The 23,008-nt window shown below is 38.9% G+C and overlaps 3 protein-coding genes across 4 annotated transcripts in view; 1 reads left to right on the plus strand and 2 right to left on the minus strand.

Annotated features, from left to right (window-relative positions):
- The window catches only part of mtnr1c (melatonin receptor 1C), a 28,919-nt gene extending 21,517 nt beyond the window's left edge, over nucleotides 1–7,402 (minus strand). The window contains exon 1 of the mRNA XM_064350414.1: nucleotides 6,614–7,402. Within this exon, the coding sequence (XP_064206484.1) occupies nucleotides 6,614–6,812 (199 nt within the window). The 5' untranslated portion in view covers nucleotides 6,813–7,402. The remainder of the gene's footprint in view (nucleotides 1–6,613) is intronic.
- Nucleotides 7,403–10,667: 3,265 nt separating this feature from the next.
- On the plus strand, nucleotides 10,668–13,957 carry LOC135262951 (ras-related protein Rab-7L1-like). Its single transcript, XM_064350417.1, has 5 exons — nucleotides 10,668–10,902; nucleotides 12,688–12,759; nucleotides 13,218–13,417; nucleotides 13,528–13,649; nucleotides 13,742–13,957. The coding sequence occupies exons 1-5, from the start codon at nucleotides 10,782–10,784 to the stop codon at nucleotides 13,902–13,904; spliced, it is 678 nt and encodes a 225-aa protein (XP_064206487.1). The 5' UTR covers nucleotides 10,668–10,781; the 3' UTR covers nucleotides 13,905–13,957.
- Nucleotides 13,958–15,701: 1,744 nt separating this feature from the next.
- On the minus strand, nucleotides 15,702–22,804 carry LOC135262950 (non-POU domain-containing octamer-binding protein-like). 2 transcript variants are annotated; one of them, XM_064350415.1, is made up of 10 exons: nucleotides 22,645–22,804; nucleotides 21,322–21,464; nucleotides 21,039–21,232; nucleotides 20,626–20,927; nucleotides 19,080–19,175; nucleotides 18,561–18,757; nucleotides 17,326–17,510; nucleotides 17,062–17,092; nucleotides 16,799–16,890; nucleotides 15,702–16,168 (listed from the first exon to the last, which is right to left on the minus strand). In XM_064350415.1, exons 2-10 carry the CDS (start codon nucleotides 21,461–21,463, stop codon nucleotides 16,073–16,075), a joined length of 1,335 nt encoding a protein of 444 aa, XP_064206485.1. In that variant the 5' UTR covers nucleotide 21,464; nucleotides 22,645–22,804; the 3' UTR covers nucleotides 15,702–16,072. The 2 variants fall into 2 exon arrangements, with proteins under 2 accessions (XP_064206485.1, XP_064206486.1); XM_064350416.1 differs by having other exon boundaries at nucleotides 22,650–22,788.
- Nucleotides 22,805–23,008: the final 204 nt, after the last annotated feature.

Below are 23,008 nucleotides of genomic sequence, written 5' to 3' on the forward strand. Positions count from 1 at the left end.
GCAATCTACAAGCTAATTGCGTATGATAAAAGCAGGGAGAGTACACTGACCTCGACACTTTGGGAGTGATATTCTCATTAATAGGGTTTGCAGCTCTTGACTGCTCCAATTACTCATTGTTCAGTCGATTAGCCATTTGAAGATGCCCTCTAAAGTCTCCTGCTCTCATTGAATATGTGGCACTCTCCATCTTCTAACTTTGTGCTTCTGAACCATAGCAAAGTGACCCAGATGCACATATCTAAGATGGTAAGATACGCAGGTGAATATTTAGAAAGAAAAAAAATTGATTCCCCATTATATCTGATACTGCATATGTAACAGACAATTCAGCGATTAAGGGCCTGATTTAAGACCTTGAGCATGTGCAAAACCTTTTAGCACACGCAAAACTAATATCAAAACCAATCATTGGTGCAAAACCAATACCATGACCAATCACTGCTCATGTTATTGCTTTTGCATGTGCTAAAAGGTTCTTCGGGTGCATCCCATTGCTTTTCACTCCTCACCTCCTTTCCTCCACTCCCCCATTACCACTCATTTACCCAGAAGTAGGTGAAAAAGAAAGGAGGGGAGCAGACAAGTTTGAAGCGGCTTCGCCAACACAGTTCTGTGTGCTTTGCTTGTCTCCTCAAATGTTGGGACACTGGAGGGAAGGAGGACACAAAGAATTGTTTCCGGGGCACGGAGGAGAGGTGATAGTGAAGGAAAGGAGGATACATTTTTTTATATTAGGACGCACTCTTAGTATATATTATTGTAAGAACTGGCCGCCAATTTGGTTCAGTGATGTCACATCATCACAGACAGAATGATCACAAGGACTGTGTACTTCCAGTAGAATGTGTGTTCCTGTCTCTCCTCTTCCCTTCTTCTCTTTGCTACTCAACTGGAGAGACATGCACTAGGCACTCTCTTACAGGCCTAAAGAGGCTAAGTCCTGCCTGTAAATGGACACACGGAGGGACGAACTGGCTCTCTCGGGTTGTAGCCACGACATTCGTTTATCAACTTTACACTTTCTATCATTCTGCAACATAGCAACAAGTTAACCACGCGTAGTCCATGCAACTTTCCTGCGATGGTTAGCAAAGCAACTTTCAGCTCCAGGTCGAAAGAGAACCAGGACTAAGACCGGCTTTTCTACTGACAGCGCAACAGAGATTCAGAGCCAATGCCCAAGTTCCCCTGGACAAGCCAGCACCACAAAGAACCATCTGCACCCCCACAGTAAGACTGACAAACATCCAGGCATTAACTAGGTATAACAAAAATGCAATGTAACTAGCTTAGAAAACTTCTGTTTGTTCTTTTCTTTCAATGGATTGTGTTACTGATTGTATGTAATGTTGTTTTTAGATGATATAACGTCCCTTGTTAAATCGCGACAGCCGCCTAGCGCGCATAGCTCACGTATATACACTGATACTAACATTAGCTTACAGTCCACCTTCCTTTTAACTGAGATCTGTGCATGTGATCTCTCATGCACTAACATATACTCATTCGATATATGGTCTCATATATTTAGACTGAGTATGCTGAAATTAGCTAGACGTAACTAACTCCAGTAGCCTTTTTTTCCATGCCATTCCCCTGATTTCCAGACCAGGTTTAGCAGCACATGCTAAAGGGATTCATAATTTCTGTCCATCAGAGGAGCTTTTGTTCCTTGCCCCACTTGTGCTGGTGAACTCACACGTGACTAGACACACACCTGCATTCCTTGGTGCCTACTTGAGAGTATTATTTAAACATACACGTTTTAATTATCCTCACTATTCTGCAATTCGTAGAGGTGTTTTCCCCTACAGAATGTACAGCAAATGCATTTAGGGCGTGGCCAGGTCCGCTTTTTCTTGTTTAACGGTGGATTGTTTGAGCGCAGAGTACGGCGCATGGTTCACAAGAGCTGAGCTTAATTAATTAATAGGTGTGTCTTTCACATAAAATGCAATAAACCAATCAGAGTGTCAGCTTCCATTCCATTTAAAGGCACCTGCTTTTGTGCCTTGGTGGAGGACAGCAGCCTCTGGCATGTAAATCCCCCCTGTAAGTGAGGGCTTGACTCCCTGCCATGGCAGATTCTGCACTGTGATCCAAACTCTATCAGTAACAGTCTCTGCTTTCCTCCACGAGGGCGAACTGACCACTCCTCTAAACAATGTCCTGCTATTTTTCCCATGTTTACAAATAAGAAACATCAAATAATACATTTTCCAGTGATTTATGATATACTTGCTATATCTCCACCTGCCTAAAACTGCTGACTCAAGTATAATTCTTTTATTGACACAGTCAGGTTTTATGGATCACCTTAATGGCATGCAAATGGTTAGGATTTATAAATCACAATAATGGCAAATGATAAAAAGGGTGTCTTCATAGATAACATAATTTCTGTAATGTTATACAAAAACTGCTAATCTTAACTCTATGCTCGCTATACTCTATAACCTCATTGTATTAAAACAGGGCTGCCCAGCCCTGTTCCTGGATATCATTTCAACCCTAACTTGGCACACCATTCTAGTAGTTAGCTGTTCAATGTGATCTCTAGCAGTTGAATGAGGTGTGCTTTCTTATGGCTGGAATGAAAATCTATAAGAAGGTAGATCTCCAAGAACAGGGTTGGGCAGCCCTGCACTGAAATGTACCATGTAATATCGCATTCATTAGTACATTCATAAGGGATTTAAATATGTATAAAAAGAAAATGCTGAGTTTGGATATATCGTTCTTTTTTCCATCAATTTTCTTGTACTGATCCACAACTTCTATTTGCAACTTAATTTTAATTAAGTGGTGAAGATTTAGAGTTAGATTACATGACTTTCATTTAATCTTATCCAAAAGATGTACAATATGAAAGATCCCAATTATAAAAGCGTCCAAAATGATAGAAGCCAACATAGTCAAGAATAGTTATGTTAGGCAAGTTATATCGGCCATTGATACTGTATGTGGCACAAGCCAGCTTGCTACATTGGGTAGGAAAGCAACTTTAAACTAGAAGAGCCAGATGTTTATCAGTGAGAACTATTGCATAACACATAAGTAATGTGTGAGTCAATGATGTCAATTTTGCACTGGTGTTCTTACAATAGACTAGTCAAGCAAGTACAATGACAATGTTTATTCCATGCCTAAAATAAATGTTCAGTTTGCCCTCACAAAAACAACTCAGTGCAGCTCCAATATCTCCTATGTGCAAAGTCTAATATTTGTATATGAGATTGAGAGGACAGATTCAGCAAAATATTTATAAGAGAAATTGTGCCAAAAAACAGTCAAAAAGTCTTACATAACAATGTCATTACGCTTTTGCCTGCTTTATCCGGGAATGTTTCTGCTTTTGTTCGCACTAGAAACATGCCAGAAGATTTCCCTAAATCTTAACTTGGTCCTGACCTGGCAATTTAGAGGAACGTCATGACGTTTACATGACGCTGACAGTGAAAATTGCAGGAACATTTATGGGTTAATATGCCTGTCTGAAAGGGGCTTTATACATTGAGATATATGCAAAAATATTAAAAAAGTCAAACCTTCTGTTTTTCTTCTGTACTAATTATATTTTTATTTCAAATCAAACAATGACTGAGGACAAAATTCAGAATGTTTACAACTATTTTCTGTCTACTTCTGTATAATATATATTGAACTATATTACAACAATGCCACTCAAAGTCCTCCCATTTCAAGCCAGCATAAGTGTTGGGACAAAGTATTAACAAATATAATGACGTACAAGGTTAATATTTCATTGCATACCCCTTACATTTGATGACTGCATCAAGTCTGCGATTTATGGACATCATAAGGTTCATGATGTAATCCTCTGAGATGCTCTGCCAAGCTTTTACCACTGCCTCTTTCAGATGCCTTGTGTTCTCTGGAATTTTGGACTTCACTTTCTTTTTGAGCAAGCGAAAAGCATGTTCAATGGGGTTTAAATCTGGTGACTGAGGCGGCTACGCCAGTCACTTCCAGCTTTTCTTCCTGATAAGCTCTTTGGTTAAGTTTGCTTCATATTTTCAGTCCTGACTTTGATTCCATGGAAATAAATTGAATCGTGTGGGCATTCCATTGGTTTGCATTATTTAACTTTCAAAGGAGGGCTGCTTACCCACATAATTCCGACAGTACTTTCAAAGACTACATTGAAGTTTGGAAATGAGCCAAACTTTGCTCCTGCATATGTCTACAAAACTGAAAAATTATAATAAAGCCTTCCTGAAAAGGAAGAAACAGGGCAGAACATGCAGTACTTGGCCAAAACCACAACTACCATTTCCAGCTCATTACGTCTAGTTCCAAAGAGGATTTTGATGCTTTATACACAATAGAACATTAGCTATACGTATTAGCGCCCTGCCATGCTAAATATAGCACTTCTGGTTGACAATAAAGGCACTGAATCATCCAGTCATGTCTTGAGATAAACCGTCTTGTGAATGACATGCTAACATGCAGGATTGTACTGGTGGTGCTGTGAACTGTATTGCAGGCACACGTACTCATGCACACAGATTGGAAGCTGTTTTATTCCAGCAATAAATGGAAATTCACTCCTTGCTGCCTTACATTATCCCCTGAAAGTGTTGATTGTTGGACTTACCCTTGACATGGCTTACTTTTTTTTTTTTTACCATTCGTATTGCAAATTTTCACAAAAGGAAGTTTACAGGTCACATAATATACATAAATCAATAAGTGACTTGGTCAGTGTTCACCACAAACACAGGCTGTGCACAGTATCTGAGTAATCTTTGACTCCATCTGTAGCCACATATATTCAGGAGACCACAGTGGTAAGGGTTATTTTATATCAATCACGGTTCCTCTGGTAACCTCTCCATTAATTTATCCTCACAATACACAAGGTGTCTGCATTCCAGGTGTTGTCCTTGGCACAGTGGCACATGCTTTCACCTGTGGTAAATGTTGGTGGACATCATTGTTTTAGAAATTCAAAGTTAAAATTTGTCCTTACATACTTTATGCTACACATAATAGCGAAATAGTGTTTAAAAGGGTTTACAGGTTTAAAATGCTAGTAATATCAGTTTAAATGGAAAGAAAGTTGTTTTGTTATCGCTCTGACAAACTCACAAGTTTAATGAAATTGTTATTCAAATGCCACACACCATACACTCTTGCATCCTGCCAGTTGAAGACATTCACATTTTATAATGTCCCTTCAGCAAATCCTTTGTTGCTCTACGTCACAGACTTAAAACCTTGAAGACCAGAATAAAACAGCAAAGTCATTTTAGGCACAGGATCAAAGTCTGTGTTTCACGCCTGAAACTGTAACACAAATGGGACTTTTATGTAGCATTGTCACAACACTGAAAATAGGAATGTGGGAATCTCCAGAGAAGTGCTCCATGACATGTTGAGTGACAAGTAGCAGCAGCATTACACAGGATGGATGCCCAGGACTCTGTACATGGATTACTTTTTATTCCTGCTTATGCAGTCATCTAATATGCATGATTACCCATTGAGGTTCATGCATTTCATTTTTTTTGGCTTCAAAAAAACCATCATATTTCAACTCATGCTTTGAATATCCCATTCTTAGTGTCCATCTGTGACTAAACCATGCAAAAATCATAAAATGAAACCCTTGGTTCATATTTATGATAATGGTCCATATTTTGCCACACAAAATACGACTAATAACATATGTACACTTGGCCAGCACAACACTGCAAATTTGGTAGAATTGTAAATGTGTAAATGTAAATGTAAAACACATGTAAATATGATCAATAAACGGTGATATTTAGTGAAGCTATTTGTGCCCATTTACCTCACCTGTGTGGTAGGCTACTTTAATATATATATATATATATGTGTGTGTAATTTTTTTTGGAAGATTACCCTTACATGAACTTCATTTCAACCCTGAGACAAACATAACTCTAATGTAGGCAAGAAGAATTTCATATTTAATTAAATATTGAATGGAATTTAAAGTTCAGCAACACAGCTCTAGAACATAGACTGCTCAATTGCCATTAAAGGTTTTTTTAAAATATCACCTTACGTATTTCACTTTATTACGTTAATGACAAATATGATACAGGCGTTGTTTTGATGTGCTCTTCACCATGTTCAATTAAAAACACACATATAGCTAGCCTGTATTAGTACTGTGGGAAAAGTCGTGCAAGTCTATGTCCATGGAGAAGAAAGAATGAAGTCAAGAGTCATGTCAAAATGGTATTCGATTTGACATGAAACGAATGCACAACATTCTTTCAGGTTTTTTGGGGTAGGTTATAACAGTCTAGTTCGTTCTGAATGCGGAAATCATTTGTGGATTTATGTAGCCGTCTGAACATATCACTCTTGTCAGTGCTTTTTCTAAAATTGAGCAACTTTAACCGTTTTATGGTAAAACCGTATTTAAAAAACAAAACAATAACCTGCGTAATTATTTTTCGATTTCCAAGCAACTATGTCCAATGTTTAAATCGAAGCAAGCAATATGTTCAATATTTAAATTGAACCTAAACGCTAGGCTAATATAAGCTAATTCATATTGCGTGGAAATGGAAATACGCAACTTTAAATCATTCACCATAACGAGTCTTACCCGCATTCCTGAGCTTCTTGTTCCTGAACACTGATAAAATGACAAGCAGGTTTCCGAGGATGTCGACAACGATGGTGAAGATCAGCACGCTGGCTAGCGCTGTTGTCACCCCGGCAGATGCACTTTGCGCTGTGAGGCTACTTTGATTCGGAGCGTGGGATAAACAATCGATACAGCTCATGTTCACCTCAGACTCCATATTCTCGATAAATATAACAGCCCATCAATACCTTTTCGCCCGAAACAGAACATTAAAACAGTTTTCTTGCATCAATCCGAAAACAGGTAACTTTTGCCATGTATTATAATTGCACAGGCTATCTCCTATAGCCTAGGCTACTGGTCAGAATAGGCATAGATATAAGTCGGCGATTTCCCAAATAAGCGTAATTTAATACACGCTCTAATTACAAGTATATTAGTATAATTCAGTTATTTCTCTGTTGTTGAATATCCTTCGTATCCTTTTCAATAGCGTGGAGCATTCCGTGTATTTCCATTCATTCATTATATCCGGCTGCTGAAATGTTTTTGTATTCGAATGAAAACCAAGGCATCTACGTGTTTATCACAACATTTAAACGTGTAATTAAAAGTAAATGAGTATTCTCGTCATTGCATTTCTTCTCCCTTGTGACTTCCAAGTTAGCAGCAGTGCTTTCTTAAAAGAAGTTGAGAGAGAAATCAAAATCCACGCTCATAAAGTCAGCTGGAGATTCCATAACAGTCAGTATATTTCCCTAATGCAGTCTTTTTTATGTAGGCTATTCTTTTAAGAACGCTCATCACCTTGCTGAATGGTTCGAACTGCCGGGCATATTCGTGCGTCCTTCGTTTAGTCACGTGATATGTGCTAATGTCTTGTCATTCACTTGTGGACCAAGTTGCCACAGCATATCCTTGCCATTGGGAAGCGGTGCATCCTGATTCAAACTGAAAATCTAGGCATATAAACGATTATTATTATTATTATTATTATTATTATTATTATTATTATTATTATTATTATTATTATTATTAGTGTTATTATTATTTGCGCTTCGAAGTAGGTCTATTTGTTCCACCGTAATTAATAAGTTCATTAAGCACATTTCACATGGGTCACAGTGCTTAACTTACATTCTTTTATTTGAAAATGAATAGCTAATTAGCAGCAGTAAGGTCCTATTATAAAACGTCCAGAAGCCAGTGATGTTTTTTCTTTTCTTTTCTGTGTCCAATGTCAGTAGGCGCAACTGTGAATTATGGATATATATAGAGTATTGTGTGTTTGTCTGTAATATTGGGCTGATTGTGGATAGAAGCTCTTGATAGTGTAGTTGCGGCAGCTAACACGTTTTGAATCGAGGCCATGCAGGACTAAGATTAAGAAATCCATCAGCATGACGTTTGGCAATTTATACAGTGCCACCCATGTACTCTTTACAGTGCGACGTATATAAACCTAAAACAAATCATCTGCCATCAGTTTTTCGTCCATGATTGGTGAACGATGGATGTTAATGTCAGTGTGTAACTGTCATTAATGGTTAAACACATGATAAACGCCCACTTTACAGCGATTTTTAGTAAACGGCGCCCCCTCTTGACGCATAGCCTACTTGTATTAGTTGTTCGTCTGTACGTAAAAATAATTTGTTTCTGCATTGGCCTGCCTCATGAATGTTACGGCCATGTAGGAATTTGGTCTTTTGTATGACATGTAGGTATGACATGTAGTTCCAAAATTTAGATTATGTTCTACGAACAGATTAGTCAAAAGTGGAACTTTTTGAATGACACGGGTCCCATTATGTATGGTGTAAAGCAAATACAGCATTCCACAGTAAGAACATCATACCAACAGTCAAACATGATCATGTTAGTGTGATGGTGTGGGGATTCTTTGCTGTATCAGGATCTGGATGACTCGCCATTATTGAAGGAACCACTCATTTTGCTCTGTATCAGAAAACTCTCAGTCAGGTCATTTGAATGTCTGGTCATCTGTCCATGAGCTGAACCTGAAGTGTAATTGGGTTATGCATTAAGACATTGATTCAAAAAACACAAAAGCAATTCTACATCTCAATGGATGAAAAGAAACAAAATTAAGGTTTTGGAGTGGCCTAGTCAAAGTCCTAACTTGAACCCAATAGAGATGCTGTGGCAGGACCTGAAATTAGCAGTTAATGCTTGAAAACCTTCCAATTTGTCTGAATTAAAGCAATACTGCAAATAAGAATGTGCTAAAATTCCTCCGGAATGTGAAAGACTGATATCAAATTATAGGAAGTGTTTGGTTGCAGTTATTGCTGCTAAAAGTGGTGCTACCAGTTATTAAGTTTAAGGGGGCAATTACTTTTTCACATGGGTGATATGGGTATTTAATAAGATTTTTCATCAAATAAATGGAATAATAACTTTTAAAAACATGTTTTGTGTTTACTCAGGTTCCCTAGGTCTAATATTACATTTTGTCCAAAGATCTGAAACCATTCAGTGTGACAAATATACAACAATAGAATAAATCAGGAAGAGGGAAAATACTTTGTCACAGCACTATAGCCAATGGACTTTTCTCCTTTGAAGCTGAAATGGTTGTGAAGCACAAATGTTTGTCCTCTCCACCCACATGAAGTGTTCCAGTATGCACAGTTGTCTGCTGCTGAGAGGATGCAAAGTGGATTGCTTGGATCTCTGCAGACAATTTACATCAATAGTTTTCAGCAAAATCTATGTGTATCAAACATTAATTTGATTTCATATTATTCTTAGCTCTCCATCATGGATGTTGAACTGATGCCTTGGAAAACATAGCAATCATTTTATATGGAGAACTCTCATCTCTTTTCTCACGGTCATTCTTACTGGTTGAAACATTCTTTGTTTTTTCCTCCTTTCTCAAAGTTCAGTGGCCCACTGAATGCATCTCCCTCGAGCCTGAGCAACATAGTCCTGGTTGATTGGGTGACATCATCTCTCACAAAAAAACTCCTTACCTTCTCTTGGAGCCTGCTTTCTATTGATTAATATTTTCTTCTATGAAAAGACAGTCCATTTTCATTTTTCTTGGCAAACTGCTTTCTAGAATAAACAAGTGAAGTCTGAATTGCTTTTTGTAACTTGTAATTCTTTACCTTCCCCGACACAATTTCGGATATCTTCTGGTGCTTTACTAATTCTTTAGTGTCATGGTACCTTTTCCTTATGTAATTTATTGGTGCATGATGTAAAAAGAGATGTTTAAAAAAATCACAAAACTTTGGATCTTTCCAGCTGTTTCTGCACTTTTGAGCACTTTCTAACTGTACTTATACATTTATTAGTCACACCTAATTTTACCAATCCAGTTAACTAATATTTGTAACATTGCATAAGCTTGTGCATCATATGGGTTCACGAATATGGAAAATTTAAGCACCAGTGAATATCTAAAACTTTATACATTAGGAAGATGACCCACAGTTCCCTATATTGATGGTAATGCTGTCATCTGAAATGATGGAGAAAACTTCAGTGCAATGATTTCAGACTCAAGTCTTAGAGGGCTCAAATATACTACATGGCCAAAAGTATGTGGACACCCTTTCTAATTAGTGGGTTTGGCTACTTCAGCCACACCGATTGGTAACAGGTGGATAAAATCCACCATTTAGTCATGCATTCTCCATAGACAAAAATTTGCAGTAGAAGGGGTCATATTGAAGAGCTCAGTGACTTTCAACGTGGCACTGTCGTAGGATGCCACCTTTCCTATAAGTTTGTTTGTCAAATTTCTGCCCTGCTAGAGCTGCCCCCGCCAACTACAAGCACTGTCAGTGTGAAGTGATTGGATTTAAACCACTGCTACAACCCATTATGCTTTTTGTAAAAAAGCCCTAACAGCCCCTCCACCTGTACAGTTTCTTGTCACATTATGGCTGTAACTGTGTGACAGTAAAAAAATAAAGAAAAATCCTGAAATATGGCTACATTTTTATGGGTATATGATTACGTTGCAATTCTTTTTGAAGGAAGGGGAACGGCAGTGACCTTTGGAATTAATTGTTAACTGCTTGCTTACAGTCAGTCGTCTGCTCTTGTAGTAAGTCCAGTCAGTGGTAAGAACTGTCTCAGTTTCAACTTGAATAATTATCTACAGAAGCTATGAAACAGAAACTTTTATAAGGATGTTAAAACTAAAGCAATGCCTTCAGATCATTTGTTCAAGATATTAGTTATTGGTCGGTCAAAAGTGGGTAAAACATCTTTTGTACAACATTATGTTAATGGCGTTTTCAGTGAAGGGTACAAAACCACCATTGGCGGTATGTATATCTGTCTCTTTGCTTTACAGTTTGTGCTCCAGGTTCTGAAAATGTCAACCGTCAAATACGTGTAAAAGTAGCTTCTGGTGTGTAATTTATTAACCTTTACCTGCCAAATTGTTATTCGATACAGTTTAACAAGACAATGCTTAATGAGACTAAATGCTGAGAAATTAAGAGCTTTTGCCATCGAAGCTTTTGATGATTACTATCTGTGGTCAAGAGGATCAATCACTCAATCAATCAAATTTTATTTATATAGCGTATTTTACAACAGTTGTCACAATACGCTTTACAGACAGCCCTAGCCTAAACCCCCACAGGAGCAAGCCTAAGGCAACAGTGGCAAGGAAAAACTCCCTGTGGCAGATGGGGAGAAACCTTGGAAGGAACCAGGCTCAAGGGGGAAACCCATCCTCCTCTGGTCGGCTCAGGGTGCCGACTGGTGACCAGCATGTCAGCCAGTTTATGCAGAAGATATGATAAGTGATGTGGCTCAGATGATGGGTGGGGCCAGGTGGCGGTGATGGGGAACAGCAGGTGGCGGCAGATGTGGGCAGGGTGGAGGCAATGACGAAGGAGGGGCTGGACCGCAGAGGTGGGGGAGACCAGACGACTCTCGAAGCACTCTCGAGGGTTGGGGCAAGAGCCCCGCCGGCAGCGTGGGGAAGAGGGTGGAAACAGCAGTTAAGGGATTTGCAATATACCAGACAGTGAGTAAGTGCCAGTGCTATGTATTGTGGGACGCCGCCAGGAGTAGAATATGGCTGCATATCTACTAGGACAGGGATGGAGAGCCCATGCAGTCATGATGGGATGGAAATATGATTTAAATAACATTTTTTTTGTCTGGTAAGCATTATTTCTGCTTAATGTGAGACTGCTTAATGAGACTTGATGTAGTGAAACAAAGGCCCAGAATGGCCATATGTTATGCACGAGCACTAATTATGGGAAAAGAATATTAGGAAAAATACATTTTAGGCATTAGTATTTATCACTTAGATTTTTTTTTATCACAGTAAAAAAATCTAAGCAAAAATACTACAAGATATTAATGTAAATGTAGAGTAAAGCATAATTCTATTACATGAAAATGCTTAAAATTTCAATGGAAACTTGCCATGCACCTTTGGAAAGCTTGTACTGTCCTCTACTGGATAAAACAGTTGTCAATCAAACCACAACAAACTGAAAAAAGTTGCACTGGTGTAAATAGCAAGTTTTGTGCGTGACTTATTGTAAATACCTACTCCCGCTTTCTATTTGCGTGTTTATTTCTCAAATGGATTGTTCAAGACAATAAATGACCACTGAATCTTGAAAGCGATATCTTTACATGGATAACCAATTATTGTATATTTATCCCATATTTAGCACTGATGGTAGAATGACGTTTTATAATTAAATACATTTTAATAAATTTTATAATAGCAAAAATTTTATTTTGCTATTCAGTTAGCAATGTTTTTCCCCACTGTATTGGCATGCCTTGGGCTTGTTAGCTTTATCGCAGAAAATCCTGAAATGTATCAGTCCTCTTTTGCACCCCTGGGATAACTACATGTGCAAAGATAATTGGAAAATATATGTGGTACTTAGATAATCATGACCATGGAATGAAAAACTGTGTGCAAAAACAAAGGGTCCAATTCAATGGGTATATTTTGTTTTCTAAAAAAAAAGACTGTTATTTGTAAAAGCACTGGGAATCTTGTGAATTTCTACCCACAAAGGTTGATTCTGAAAAAGAAAATTAACTGTTATGTTTATCTCATTATGTAGTGGACTTTGCTATGAAAACAATTGAATGGTCCAGTGAACAAACCATGAGGCTGCAGTTTTGGGATATAGAAGGTATGGAATAATTAATAATTCAAATAGTGTATTAAATTAATATTTAATTAATTGAATCTTTAAAATTAACACAGCATTGAAAAAAGTCAAATACTGGGATGTCTCAAGAATGTTAGGAAAAGGAAAACGTTACAAATGTTAAGACTAGCACTATTGGATAGAAAGACCATGTAACTGTGTGACAGCACTTGTAGTTCAGCAAATGACAGTCCAAGTGCAGGTTCTTCATGAAAATATGCTGAGTTAAGCCCTCAGTATACAGTGGCAACAGTGAAAGGTATGCTGAGGTACACAGACCGGTATGGTACGGTATACATTTTTATTCTCAACGATAAAAGAGTACCATTTATGGCTGGTCATATCTGGTCGCTCAGCCACTAATGAAATAGCCAGTTTTTCATGTTGCATTTGCCAACTACAGTACATTCGAGAAATTGTCTACTTTACTTTTATTTCAGTCTCCTCTCATCTTTCAGGACAAGAGGATACCTTGCCGTTTACAAGAGCCTTTTATAAAGATGCACATGCTTGTATCATAATGTTTGATTTGACCAGTCAGAAATCCTTTCAATATAGCACCTTACTGAAGAAAACTGTGGATGATGTGATACTGAGTGGAAATGGACTTCCAATACCTTGCATTCTTCTGGGAAATAAGGTAACAATTTTCCATGCTTGTGAAGTGTGTATATGAAATAAGTATTTATCATGCTCTTTTGCAAGTGGTGTCAATAGTTGTGTGGGTCAATTTAATCATATTTTCTCTAGAGTGACCTCACAGAACATGCTGTGTCAAGTCAAGAGATAGAGGACACTTCCAGGTTACTTCAATTTATTGCATGGAAGGAGATATCAGTTAAGGAAAACATACACATTGAAGAAACAGTCAGGTATGCACAACTTCTGTTCTGCTTTTGTTGGGCATCCTATTAAAAACTTTAATTTAAAAATGTTCATTTTAATTATTTCTCTTTTTCAACAGATGTATTGTGGAAGCTCTCATGGAAAAACAACAACCAGATGAAATTCTTGAACGTGCAAGGCCGAAAGATGAAATTCTGGAGAACCAGTTAGAAACCAAACTCAACCGAAACACACAGCAAAGTTCCTGTTGTGGTGCTGGTGTAAAAAGAAATGCCTTTTAAATATTACCAACTACTCACAATAAAATCTCTGCTGTGCCATGGTTCTGAGATTATATACTTGCAATTGAATTATGATTTAGACTTTTTCCTCCTCGTACATACAATGTGAACAGTAATCATTGGCACAGCACAGCAGCTGCACAGTTTATATGGATAGAAAATGTAGGAGAAATGGTGGGATTTTTAGTGCCTTGGTTTCAGCATCATTGTGGAAGTATGTTTTTTTTCTTTTGGATTAGCGATGACCCCAATTTCACAGAACTGTGCACTGTGTTTATTTTTTGTGGTCCTGCTTGATGATCAAGCACAAGCTTCTCCAGGCATCCATTTCTTTAGGTGAACACTCACTATTTTATATTTGACCATTCTATGAATTTAAAAAAAATTATGCAGTATATGTGTGTATGTGTGTGTACTCTATACTCTATCTGTAGCCTATCCAAATATTAGCTTCTTTATTTTCTCAAATGCAACATCATATGTGTATGTTAATGGCTATGGATAACTGGTGCTTAATGTGAATTGTGCTACCTTATCTGACCTGTGTTCTGTAGTTGTTACAACAACCACCAGTATGCAGTTATTTTGCCTCACTTTGGATAAAAGTGTCTGCCAAATAACATGTAATCTCATATTACATATATATGTAATATATCTGAGGAGAATGGTTTGAAATGTAATGTAATGAAATATTATGTTGAAAGTTTAGCAAATATTCATTTAGTGTCATTTTCATTTTCACTACAACCTGTGAATTGAATGTTTATGAAGCCATTGATTAGAAACTTTATTAACTTTGTTAGTGAAGTTGGCTACATGTAGATAGATCACATGCATGCTGTAGTGAATTCAAGTTCCCCTGATTGAAATGAATGCAGGTAAACTACCGAAGCCTAGGCAGTTTGCTATGTTTTATTATGAGTGAACCTTGATGAGGACGGGAGTCTTTGTTAGCAGCTTTGTTCGCTTTTATAAGTGAAGTTGGCTACACGTAGCTAGATAGCATGCATGCTGTATCAAATTAATTTTCCCTGATTTAAATAAATGGAGGTGAATTACCAAGCTAGCTAAGTTGTGACTAAACAGTAACAGCCGTTCCCATAGGGAGGAAGACATCTTGATGGGAGAACAGAATTCAATACAAAAGCTAGTTGCCCAAAGTGTCTTATAATAAACATGGCAACAATGAAACTACATAATGTTCTTATCAAGCTGATCTCGTACTGTAACCTTTGGCTATAACCTAAAATAAGATATATACTAATGTTAACCACTATAGGGAGTCAGTTGCCTATGAACATTCACCTTGAAGGTTTGTTTGTGTCAAAGCATTCCATTATAGGAAAACACCCTGACGGGCTATGGGACTGTGGCCCTCCAGAGACAAATCAGCATATACTTCTATTGTGCCAGAAATATAATGCAGAAAAGGTATCTTTGTTTCTATCAGATTCAGGGACTTCGGTTTTTTCCAACTCACTCAAAGAAAAGTTGCAGTTGTTAACCAAAACTGGCCTAAAGCCCATGTTTAGTGATGTGAACCAATACACAAGCTAATATTTATTTTGCCAGTGGAGGGCAGTAATAAGCATGGTAGCATCTACACTGTCAGAAACTCAAGAACTCCAAAAAAACTCTTGTCTATGAATGCGGTTTTCTGTAATGCTGTTTCAAGAGACTTTTCAGTGGGATTTGCCCAAATACAGATACATCCGTGGAAGCCCTATATCACCTGATATTTTCAGCCAACAGATCTCAGTTTGGCCTTTATGTACAGATGCAGATAACAACACAAACTATTTTAAAAATGTATTTAATGTAACGAAAAGCAGCTACTTTCCAGAAACCAACAGACATGAGGAAAATGCAAGTAACAAGCCTATATAAATGTACAAAGGTTGGGAGAGTTGGATTAACAAAAAAAAAAAAAAGAGCTGAACACAGGCATTTTAACAATGGACTATGCTCCAACCCAGAGGATGGGGTTGGGCTTTTGTAGTCCTACATCAAAATTCAACCCAGTTAAAATCCCAAATAAGTTCCATACAATTTCAAAGGCACATAAAAGCAGAAAATCCAAAATTGCATTTAAAATATTGTACAAAGAAAGTTTCTTAAAAAAAAAAAAAAAAAAAAAAAAAAAAGAAAAGAAAAATCTAATTGAGTCCTCAGAATCTACGGCGCTTGTTAGGGCCAAAATCAGCGGGCCCGGGGGGGCCTCTTGGAAAGCCTGCTTGGCCCGGAATGGGGTTTCCTGCTCCGGGCTGGAGTCACAGCATCAATGCAAAGGCAACATAAAGGAAAAGGAGAGTTAGAGGCAGGTAGGTTTCATTTTGACATGTTACCATTGACTAGTATATATAATTTTCCTCGAAGATGCCACCTAATTGTGTCTGAACTAGTTTGACATTGAACAATACTAAATCTCCAAAAAGAGGGTGGTATTAGCCATATTTTCAGTGAAAATAAAGTCACAAAGTACATCGGAGGCACTTTAGCAGTTTTTTTTTAAATTTTTTTATTGTACTTACAGAAAAGGCACTGTACATGTTTGTGATTTAAAGGACTGCAACTAAACTCGCTCAGGGAGTGTGTCCGTTGAATAGTGTGCAGCAGCTAAGCTCTGAATTTTAGGGAAACTTTTCTCTAGATAAGACTGCATTTAATTGATAAAAACGTTAAAACAAGTGCTGCTCATGTAACAGGTTTGGTCTGTACCAACATACTGAGTTACTCAAGTAGAGGTAAAATTTTATTTTATTGTGAACATCACTGTTGGTAATGGTATTGCATGTAGACCAAGTTCCCTACTTATTGTCAAGTTTCTAGCATCCCGTATTTCAAACACGCAGGAATCCACTGATCACAATCAATTTAGCAACTGCTGACATTACCGTTAAAGGGACAGGATCGGTTGGTATGTTTCCAGCTCCTGCGGGTGCAGGATTCCCTCCGCTGGAGTTTCTGTTCATTCCCATCGCTTGACCTCAATGACAAGGGAGTGCAGAGTTTATAGATCCAAACCAGCCCAGTGGATGACAGACGTGCGTTTTTAGACACGCATCTACAGTGACTTACACAGCTTTCCTCACGTGGGAATTGAACCCACAACCCTGTGGTTCCAAGCCCTGAGTCGGCCGAAACGGAGTGCACTTACCTGCCATGTGCATCCTCATCTCCTGCTCCCGCTGGAAAAACAAAGTGCAATTAGCACACAGCACAAATTATTTTCCAAATCCCACCATATTCATGTGAATTTAATAAAGAGCCCAATTAAATTGTTATGCATTGCAGTTTGTCCTTAAATGAGTCGTACACAACACTGTGTTCTCAGACGATATTTCAGCGTCACAGTTTCACAATGTGCGGCAAAGGTTGCTTTGCGTTTGGTGGCAGCGTCGGGTAGAGCTCAGGGACTCACGTTCTCAGGGAAGGGGCCCTTGAAGCCCTCCTGCTGCCTCCTCATGTCCTCGCTGTGCATCCTCATCCCCTCCTCCCGGCGGCGGCGCTCCTCCTCCTGCCGCAGCTCGATCTGCTTGCGCTTCTGCAGCTCCTGGCTGTGCAGCTCCTCCATCCTCCTCAGCTCGTCCTGACGCCGCAGCAGGTCTGGTGGGGATCACACCAAAACCTTACCGCCTTAGCACTGGTGGCTCCACAGAAATCACTAAAGCCCACTGAGCTGCGTTTAGGGAGCCATGTCAGTTAACAGGCACCTTGGATCTTGGGGCATAAATTAGGGATGCAAATTATAAACCAGTGCTCAGTTCAAACATTATTCTGTACTCTCACTCCTTTTAAAACTACTAGGAAGAGTTTGGTGAGTTTAAGTTGCATTAGAACCTTGAACATTGAAGAGAGCCAACTGAATAAATCGATCAGATACACAAAGCTGCTCAAAAACAAGTGAAGTACATTAAAAATCCGGCGATTAACCCTAAAATCAGCAGACTCCCCAGCAATATGCCAAATACAAACAGTGCTCTTGATTTTCTAAGGACACTATGGTTGCATGTCAAATGCTAGGTAATGGGTTGCTTCTTACGAACAAATTAATGGCAAAAACATTTGCCCCATTTTCCTCTGCATATACAGACTTTCCTTCAGCAAAAGACTGAAAATTCTGTAGTTCTGAAATGGACACAAGGATACAGAAAATGTCCTTCATAGCCTACTCTGACACACATCCTGCAGAAGTGGTAGCCCTTGATAAATGACCGGTCTCAGAAGAAGCAATGGTGCAAACCAAATCATTTCTCCCGAGAGGGGGGTGCACACAGCCAAACTCATAACACTCCATGATAACAATGAGTGGAAACAGGGTTACAGGTATAAGTTCGGGGAGGGGGGAATCATGTCCAGGAGACAAACTTCTATAATGACAACTTAGCCCTTGAAATGAAATAAACTACCTTCTAAAACATATCACGATATTGAAAAATTTTACAATATACGGGCAAATATACAAAGACCTGCCGCTTTCAGATACTGTAATACTCTAACAAAATAGACAGCAGCAAAATACATTTATTGCCAAATTTTAAAATATGTCAACATATTGGCAATGCACTTCAGTACATTTCCGTATGGGAGGACACAACTGGGCTAACCAGGCCCATTTCCTTCCCCACTGCCATGGCCACGCTAGGCCACACTCACCCTGCCTCATCAGCATGACCTGGTGCTCGTGCCTCGCCGCCTCCATCTCTGCCTCCAGCTTCTCCTGGGCCTCTTTGATGTTCCGGTCCACCTGTTCGTACTGCTGCTTCTCCATCTCCATCAGGGCCTTCCAGCGCATGGCGTACTCGTACTCGAACGTCCCCGGATGGGCGAATCGCGGCGGCTGTTCCCGCTCTCTGAAATCAGCATTTTGTTTTTTCCTGTGTTAGTGTCTGCTGAAGGGGGAATTCTTTTTCCAAAACACTGGTTTCCCATTTGAACCAACAAAATGGATGGAAAAGGGGCAAGTGAAAAACCTGTCATGCAAGATGGCAGACAGAGCCAACTATATCTAGAGGTTCTTGCACTCTTGGAATGAGTAACGTGCGCAGGGATGGTGTGGGTTCAAGTGTTTGAGGGCAAAACCATAAATAAGCAAACAGTGTTCACAATACAGTTGTATAAGCACAGGTCCAATCAGTCCTCCTATCTTTATAAAACAGCATCATTAATACTCACTTGTGATACTGCTGGTTTTTGGCAACGATCTTCTCAGGTAGACCCTCATCCTCATCAAACTGTTCCATTGGTTCCACAGTCACAGGCCTGGGAAAGCTGATACAAATTTTGTTGGTTTCAGAATAAAACAGCACAATGAACAATGAAAACACATTCAAAAATGATTCATGCTTTAATTAAATACTATTTAATTAAGTTGTAAATTAACAATTTAATACAATTTTTAAATAACAAATTGGACTCATTTGCATGCATTTGTTAAAAGATTTCCTGTGTAAACAGTTGGTAATTTGTACATTTTTCCTTAACAGGCACGAGCAACGACTCAATAATGACTATAACCCATCATGCACGTCCCTAAAATATCCGTTCTTTCTGTCTCAGCTGCACGTACAGCAAAATCCTGGACAATCTACAATCTGACAACTTACAGACACCGTTCTACACAGGGCTGCAAGCTTTTCCACTTACTGTCTTCAGCTGAGACCCTGTTAGGAAGGATGGTTTGTTACCAACTATTACTGTTTAAATATCTTTTTTTTTTTTTTTTTATCATTGTCAATTGAAATAGCATTCTTTCAAAGCCATTTTATTCTGTTCAGAGCATTCTCTGATGAATTTTTATTTTTTATGCATTCTCTACCTTAGAGTAATTACGCCATTTCAGCCTGGCTCCACCTAAACACAATTCTGAAAAAATGCATCCTGGGGTGGAGGAGTAGGTGAGTCCATCTCATTTGCATAAAGTATTCCATAAGCAAATTATTTATGATACTTGGAACACACTGTCAAACAAGGCGTTGCAAATCAAATATGAACCAAGATTCAGAAATTACATGGTCTATTTCTCGCCGCAAATGTTTTCAGAAACACATTTTAGTGGACTGTTTAGGTGGAATATGAGAGTTTATGAACAGTTTGCCATGTTTGTCCGGTTTTATGAATACATCATAGATTTACTAAAACAGTGTCCATTACAACTGAAAACAACCCCCATTAAGCTGAGAGCACTTGCTGTGGACACAAACTTTGGCTTGTTTGTTGTACAAACTAAATACCATAATGCAAGGTGTTTGTGGATGAAGATGTTCACACACTAGCGTAAATGCGCCAATTCCCTGCAACTGATTTAATATCACATGGGTGACTGTTTTGGCAGCACCTCGTTTTATCATCTAACTGAGCAGAATAATACTGCATCTTCTCTTTCTTCTTTCATTTTTTTGCAGCGCTAAACAAACATGACTTTGAAATCATCCATGTCCATCTTCTGGATCTTTCTGCTCCTTTACCGCAGTCATTGCGGTTTTCTGTGCTTATCGGTGTGGCAAACATCACTTCCACATTCCTCATGGGTTCTCTCAACTACAGAATCTGAATACGTGCCCTGCATTGGTAGAGTGTCACTAAACAGTTTGAACATGCAATAGACACACATTTGCGGCACCAAGGACAGATGTGGCTAGATTTCACCCAAATTAGCTTTCTTATCAAGTATAATGCCACCTTTAGATGACTGTCCCGAGAACAAAACTCAGTCACTTACGCAGTCAACAAGAAAGCACCATCGGCACATCTATCGAGAGCCTTCCTAGCCGCTGGCTTGTTGGCGTACTCCACAATCCCTTTCCCGGTGGGTCTGCCACGGTCGTCCACGATGACGATGGCCCTCTCAATCGGACCGAAGATGGAGAAAGCCTCTTCCAGCAGCTCGTTTGAAAGAAACTGAGGCAGATTCTTTACAGAGAGCGCTGCCCCATGGGTTGCAAAGCGGACGCGGAGTTGCCTGCCCCTGAAAGGCGTGTCATCAAGCTCTGCTTTAGCAATCTCCGCTAAGGTTCTTGACTCCTGCGGGTAAAAAAAAAAAAAAGTGAAATGTTAAACAAGTAGGGATTAAGGGAAAATGGAATTTCTAGTACACAAGTCTAAAGTCAGAAATTATTTTGTTCTGTGACTTACCAGCCTAATGAAACCAAAGCCCCTGTCCTTGTGAATGAAAATTTCTGAAGACTTTCCATACTTGGAGAACAGCTTCTCAACCTCCTCCTCAGTCACCCCAGCCGGTAGATTACCCACAAACAGTCTGCTGCGCTGAGTATAAGCCTTCTCTCCTGGCTTTCTGAAACTCTGTAGATCTATGGTCAGGGATGTGCCTGGAGGAGCACACATTTTTGTAATAAGAAAAAGCAGATCACTAAACTAGAGGAAAAATCTGACCGATTCACACATCAAATCAACTTACTTGAATTTTGTGGTTCACCGGTTTCTGAATGCTGTCCATTGCTCTTAGCATCTGTTGCTTTGTTCTGGTGGTCTAGGGCATCCTGATGTCTGGGAGGACCTTGGTTGTGTTGTTCAGGGCGAGTTCCTCTGTTCCCATGCATTCTAAAAGGGACACCACATGAACACGCCCAATTCAAAACTAAATTAACATTGGATTACAAAAATACTATGGTTATTATTCAAAAGGACAGAAAAGTTAACAAATAAACCCATGTTTCAGATCAAACCCTTAGAACCCTCTGTAACCCTTTAGTTTTAGGCAAGGCAATAAAACGTTACAGGACTGCTACAAGTCGGGGGGGAGGGACAAAAGAAGAACACTGAACTCCTACCCGCGGTTGAGTGTCTTGCACAAATGTGGGAAAAACACACGAAATTATTTTTTCAACAATTACAGCAAAATACGGTACAGTAAGGTAACTGTCAACATAGCCAACACTGCCATGCGTTCGTTATGCAACTTCGAAAAACACGCTGGTTAGGTAAGAGAAGCGCCGTCTGAGGGCAAATCGATTATCTAATGGCCAAAGAAAATTCAAACAGCATTCATAACCAATACCAACATAACATTAGCAAAAAGACCAAAGCCAACTATGCAAAACTGGATGCGTTCCTCGTTGAATTCCAAAATTAAAGTGCCCAGACTGAGATAACTAACACTTGCTAGCCAATATTAACGTTAGACGTATCCTCTGGTTACCGAACTAGCGCCAGCTAGCCATCTAACGTTAAACTTCAACGAGGCAAGCGACTCATTTTATTTCTAATTATTTTACCTCCGCCACAAACATTTGCAGAGTATAAAAATTACTAATTTCGGATTTCTTGCAGTAGCTGGTTGACGAAATCATCCATGGTTAGCCAAGTTAGCTAGCTCTACACGTTATAACTTGCTAAACTAAGTAGCAAGACCCCCGCGCCGTATTACCACAGCGATACAGCTATCTAATATTGTCAAATTAAATTACATTTCTTCCCAATAGTTGTGTTGAAAGTATTTTACTAGCATAACGCTATGTTAACTAGCTAACAACAAAACGTCTGGTCATACAACATTAATAAAACAAATTTAGCTAGCTAGCCAGCTAGCAAAACAGTGTCAATTACGTAGATTGTCGGAAAATGTTATCCAGCTAATTTCTTAAAGTCAGCTAGCTAGTCTAACAGAGAATCAAGCTAATTGTTACGAGCCATCATAGACGGCAACAATGAGACAGCCTTTATGCCAAGCACATAAAAACGATCCCCTTCACTAAAACGTCCGAAAACCTTCCAAATTTACCTTACTCAAAAATATCAGAAACGGGATTAAAACTGTAGCTAGGTTGCCAGAGTTCGCCCCAGTATGCAGGCAAAGAAGAAAGAAAAGCGTGTTTGTTTCTTTATCACAGCTTAACTTGATGGTTGTTAACCGCCCTCCCTACTGTCCAAAGTGATTCGCTAGCACCGGATAATTTATTTGCAGTAAGGTGGTCTTGAAACGTCAATCACACAGAATCGTGGTTTGATTGGAAAATAATTTGGCTACTATTAAATATGTCAGACCCTTTCACGAATTCGATTGGTACATGATTCCTTTGAACAAACTATATTCAATTCTATTGGTTAAATCCCATGGTAACTGTGTTTAAGATAGTGTGAACTGA

The sequence above is a fragment of the Anguilla rostrata genome, chromosome 9 (genome assembly GCF_018555375.3).
Source record: "Anguilla rostrata isolate EN2019 chromosome 9, ASM1855537v3, whole genome shotgun sequence".
Taxonomy (NCBI): domain Eukaryota; kingdom Metazoa; phylum Chordata; class Actinopteri; order Anguilliformes; family Anguillidae; genus Anguilla; species Anguilla rostrata.

Excerpts from the sequence above, each read along its gene's own strand:
- LOC135262951 (XM_064350417.1), top strand. The coding sequence starts at position 10,782 with ATGCCTTCAGATCATTTGTTCAAGATATTAGTTATTGGTCGGTCAAAA. Across the intron at positions 10,903-12,687 it reads GTACAAAACCACCATTGGCG|TGGACTTTGCTATGAAAACA; the intron begins GTATGTATATCT and ends CTCATTATGTAG. Across the intron at positions 13,650-13,741 it reads CACATTGAAGAAACAGTCAG|ATGTATTGTGGAAGCTCTCA; the intron begins GTATGCACAACT and ends CTTTTTCAACAG.
- LOC135262950 (XM_064350415.1), bottom strand. The coding sequence starts at position 21,463 with ATGCATGGGAACAGAGGAACTCGCCCTGAACAACACAACCAAGGTCCT. Across the intron at positions 20,928-21,038 it reads GCTTTGGTTTCATTAGGCTG|GAGTCAAGAACCTTAGCGGA; the intron begins GTAAGTCACAGA and ends TTTTACCCGCAG. Across the intron at positions 18,758-19,079 it reads AAAAACCAGCAGTATCACAA|AGAGCGGGAACAGCCGCCGC; the intron begins GTGAGTATTAAT and ends TGCTGATTTCAG.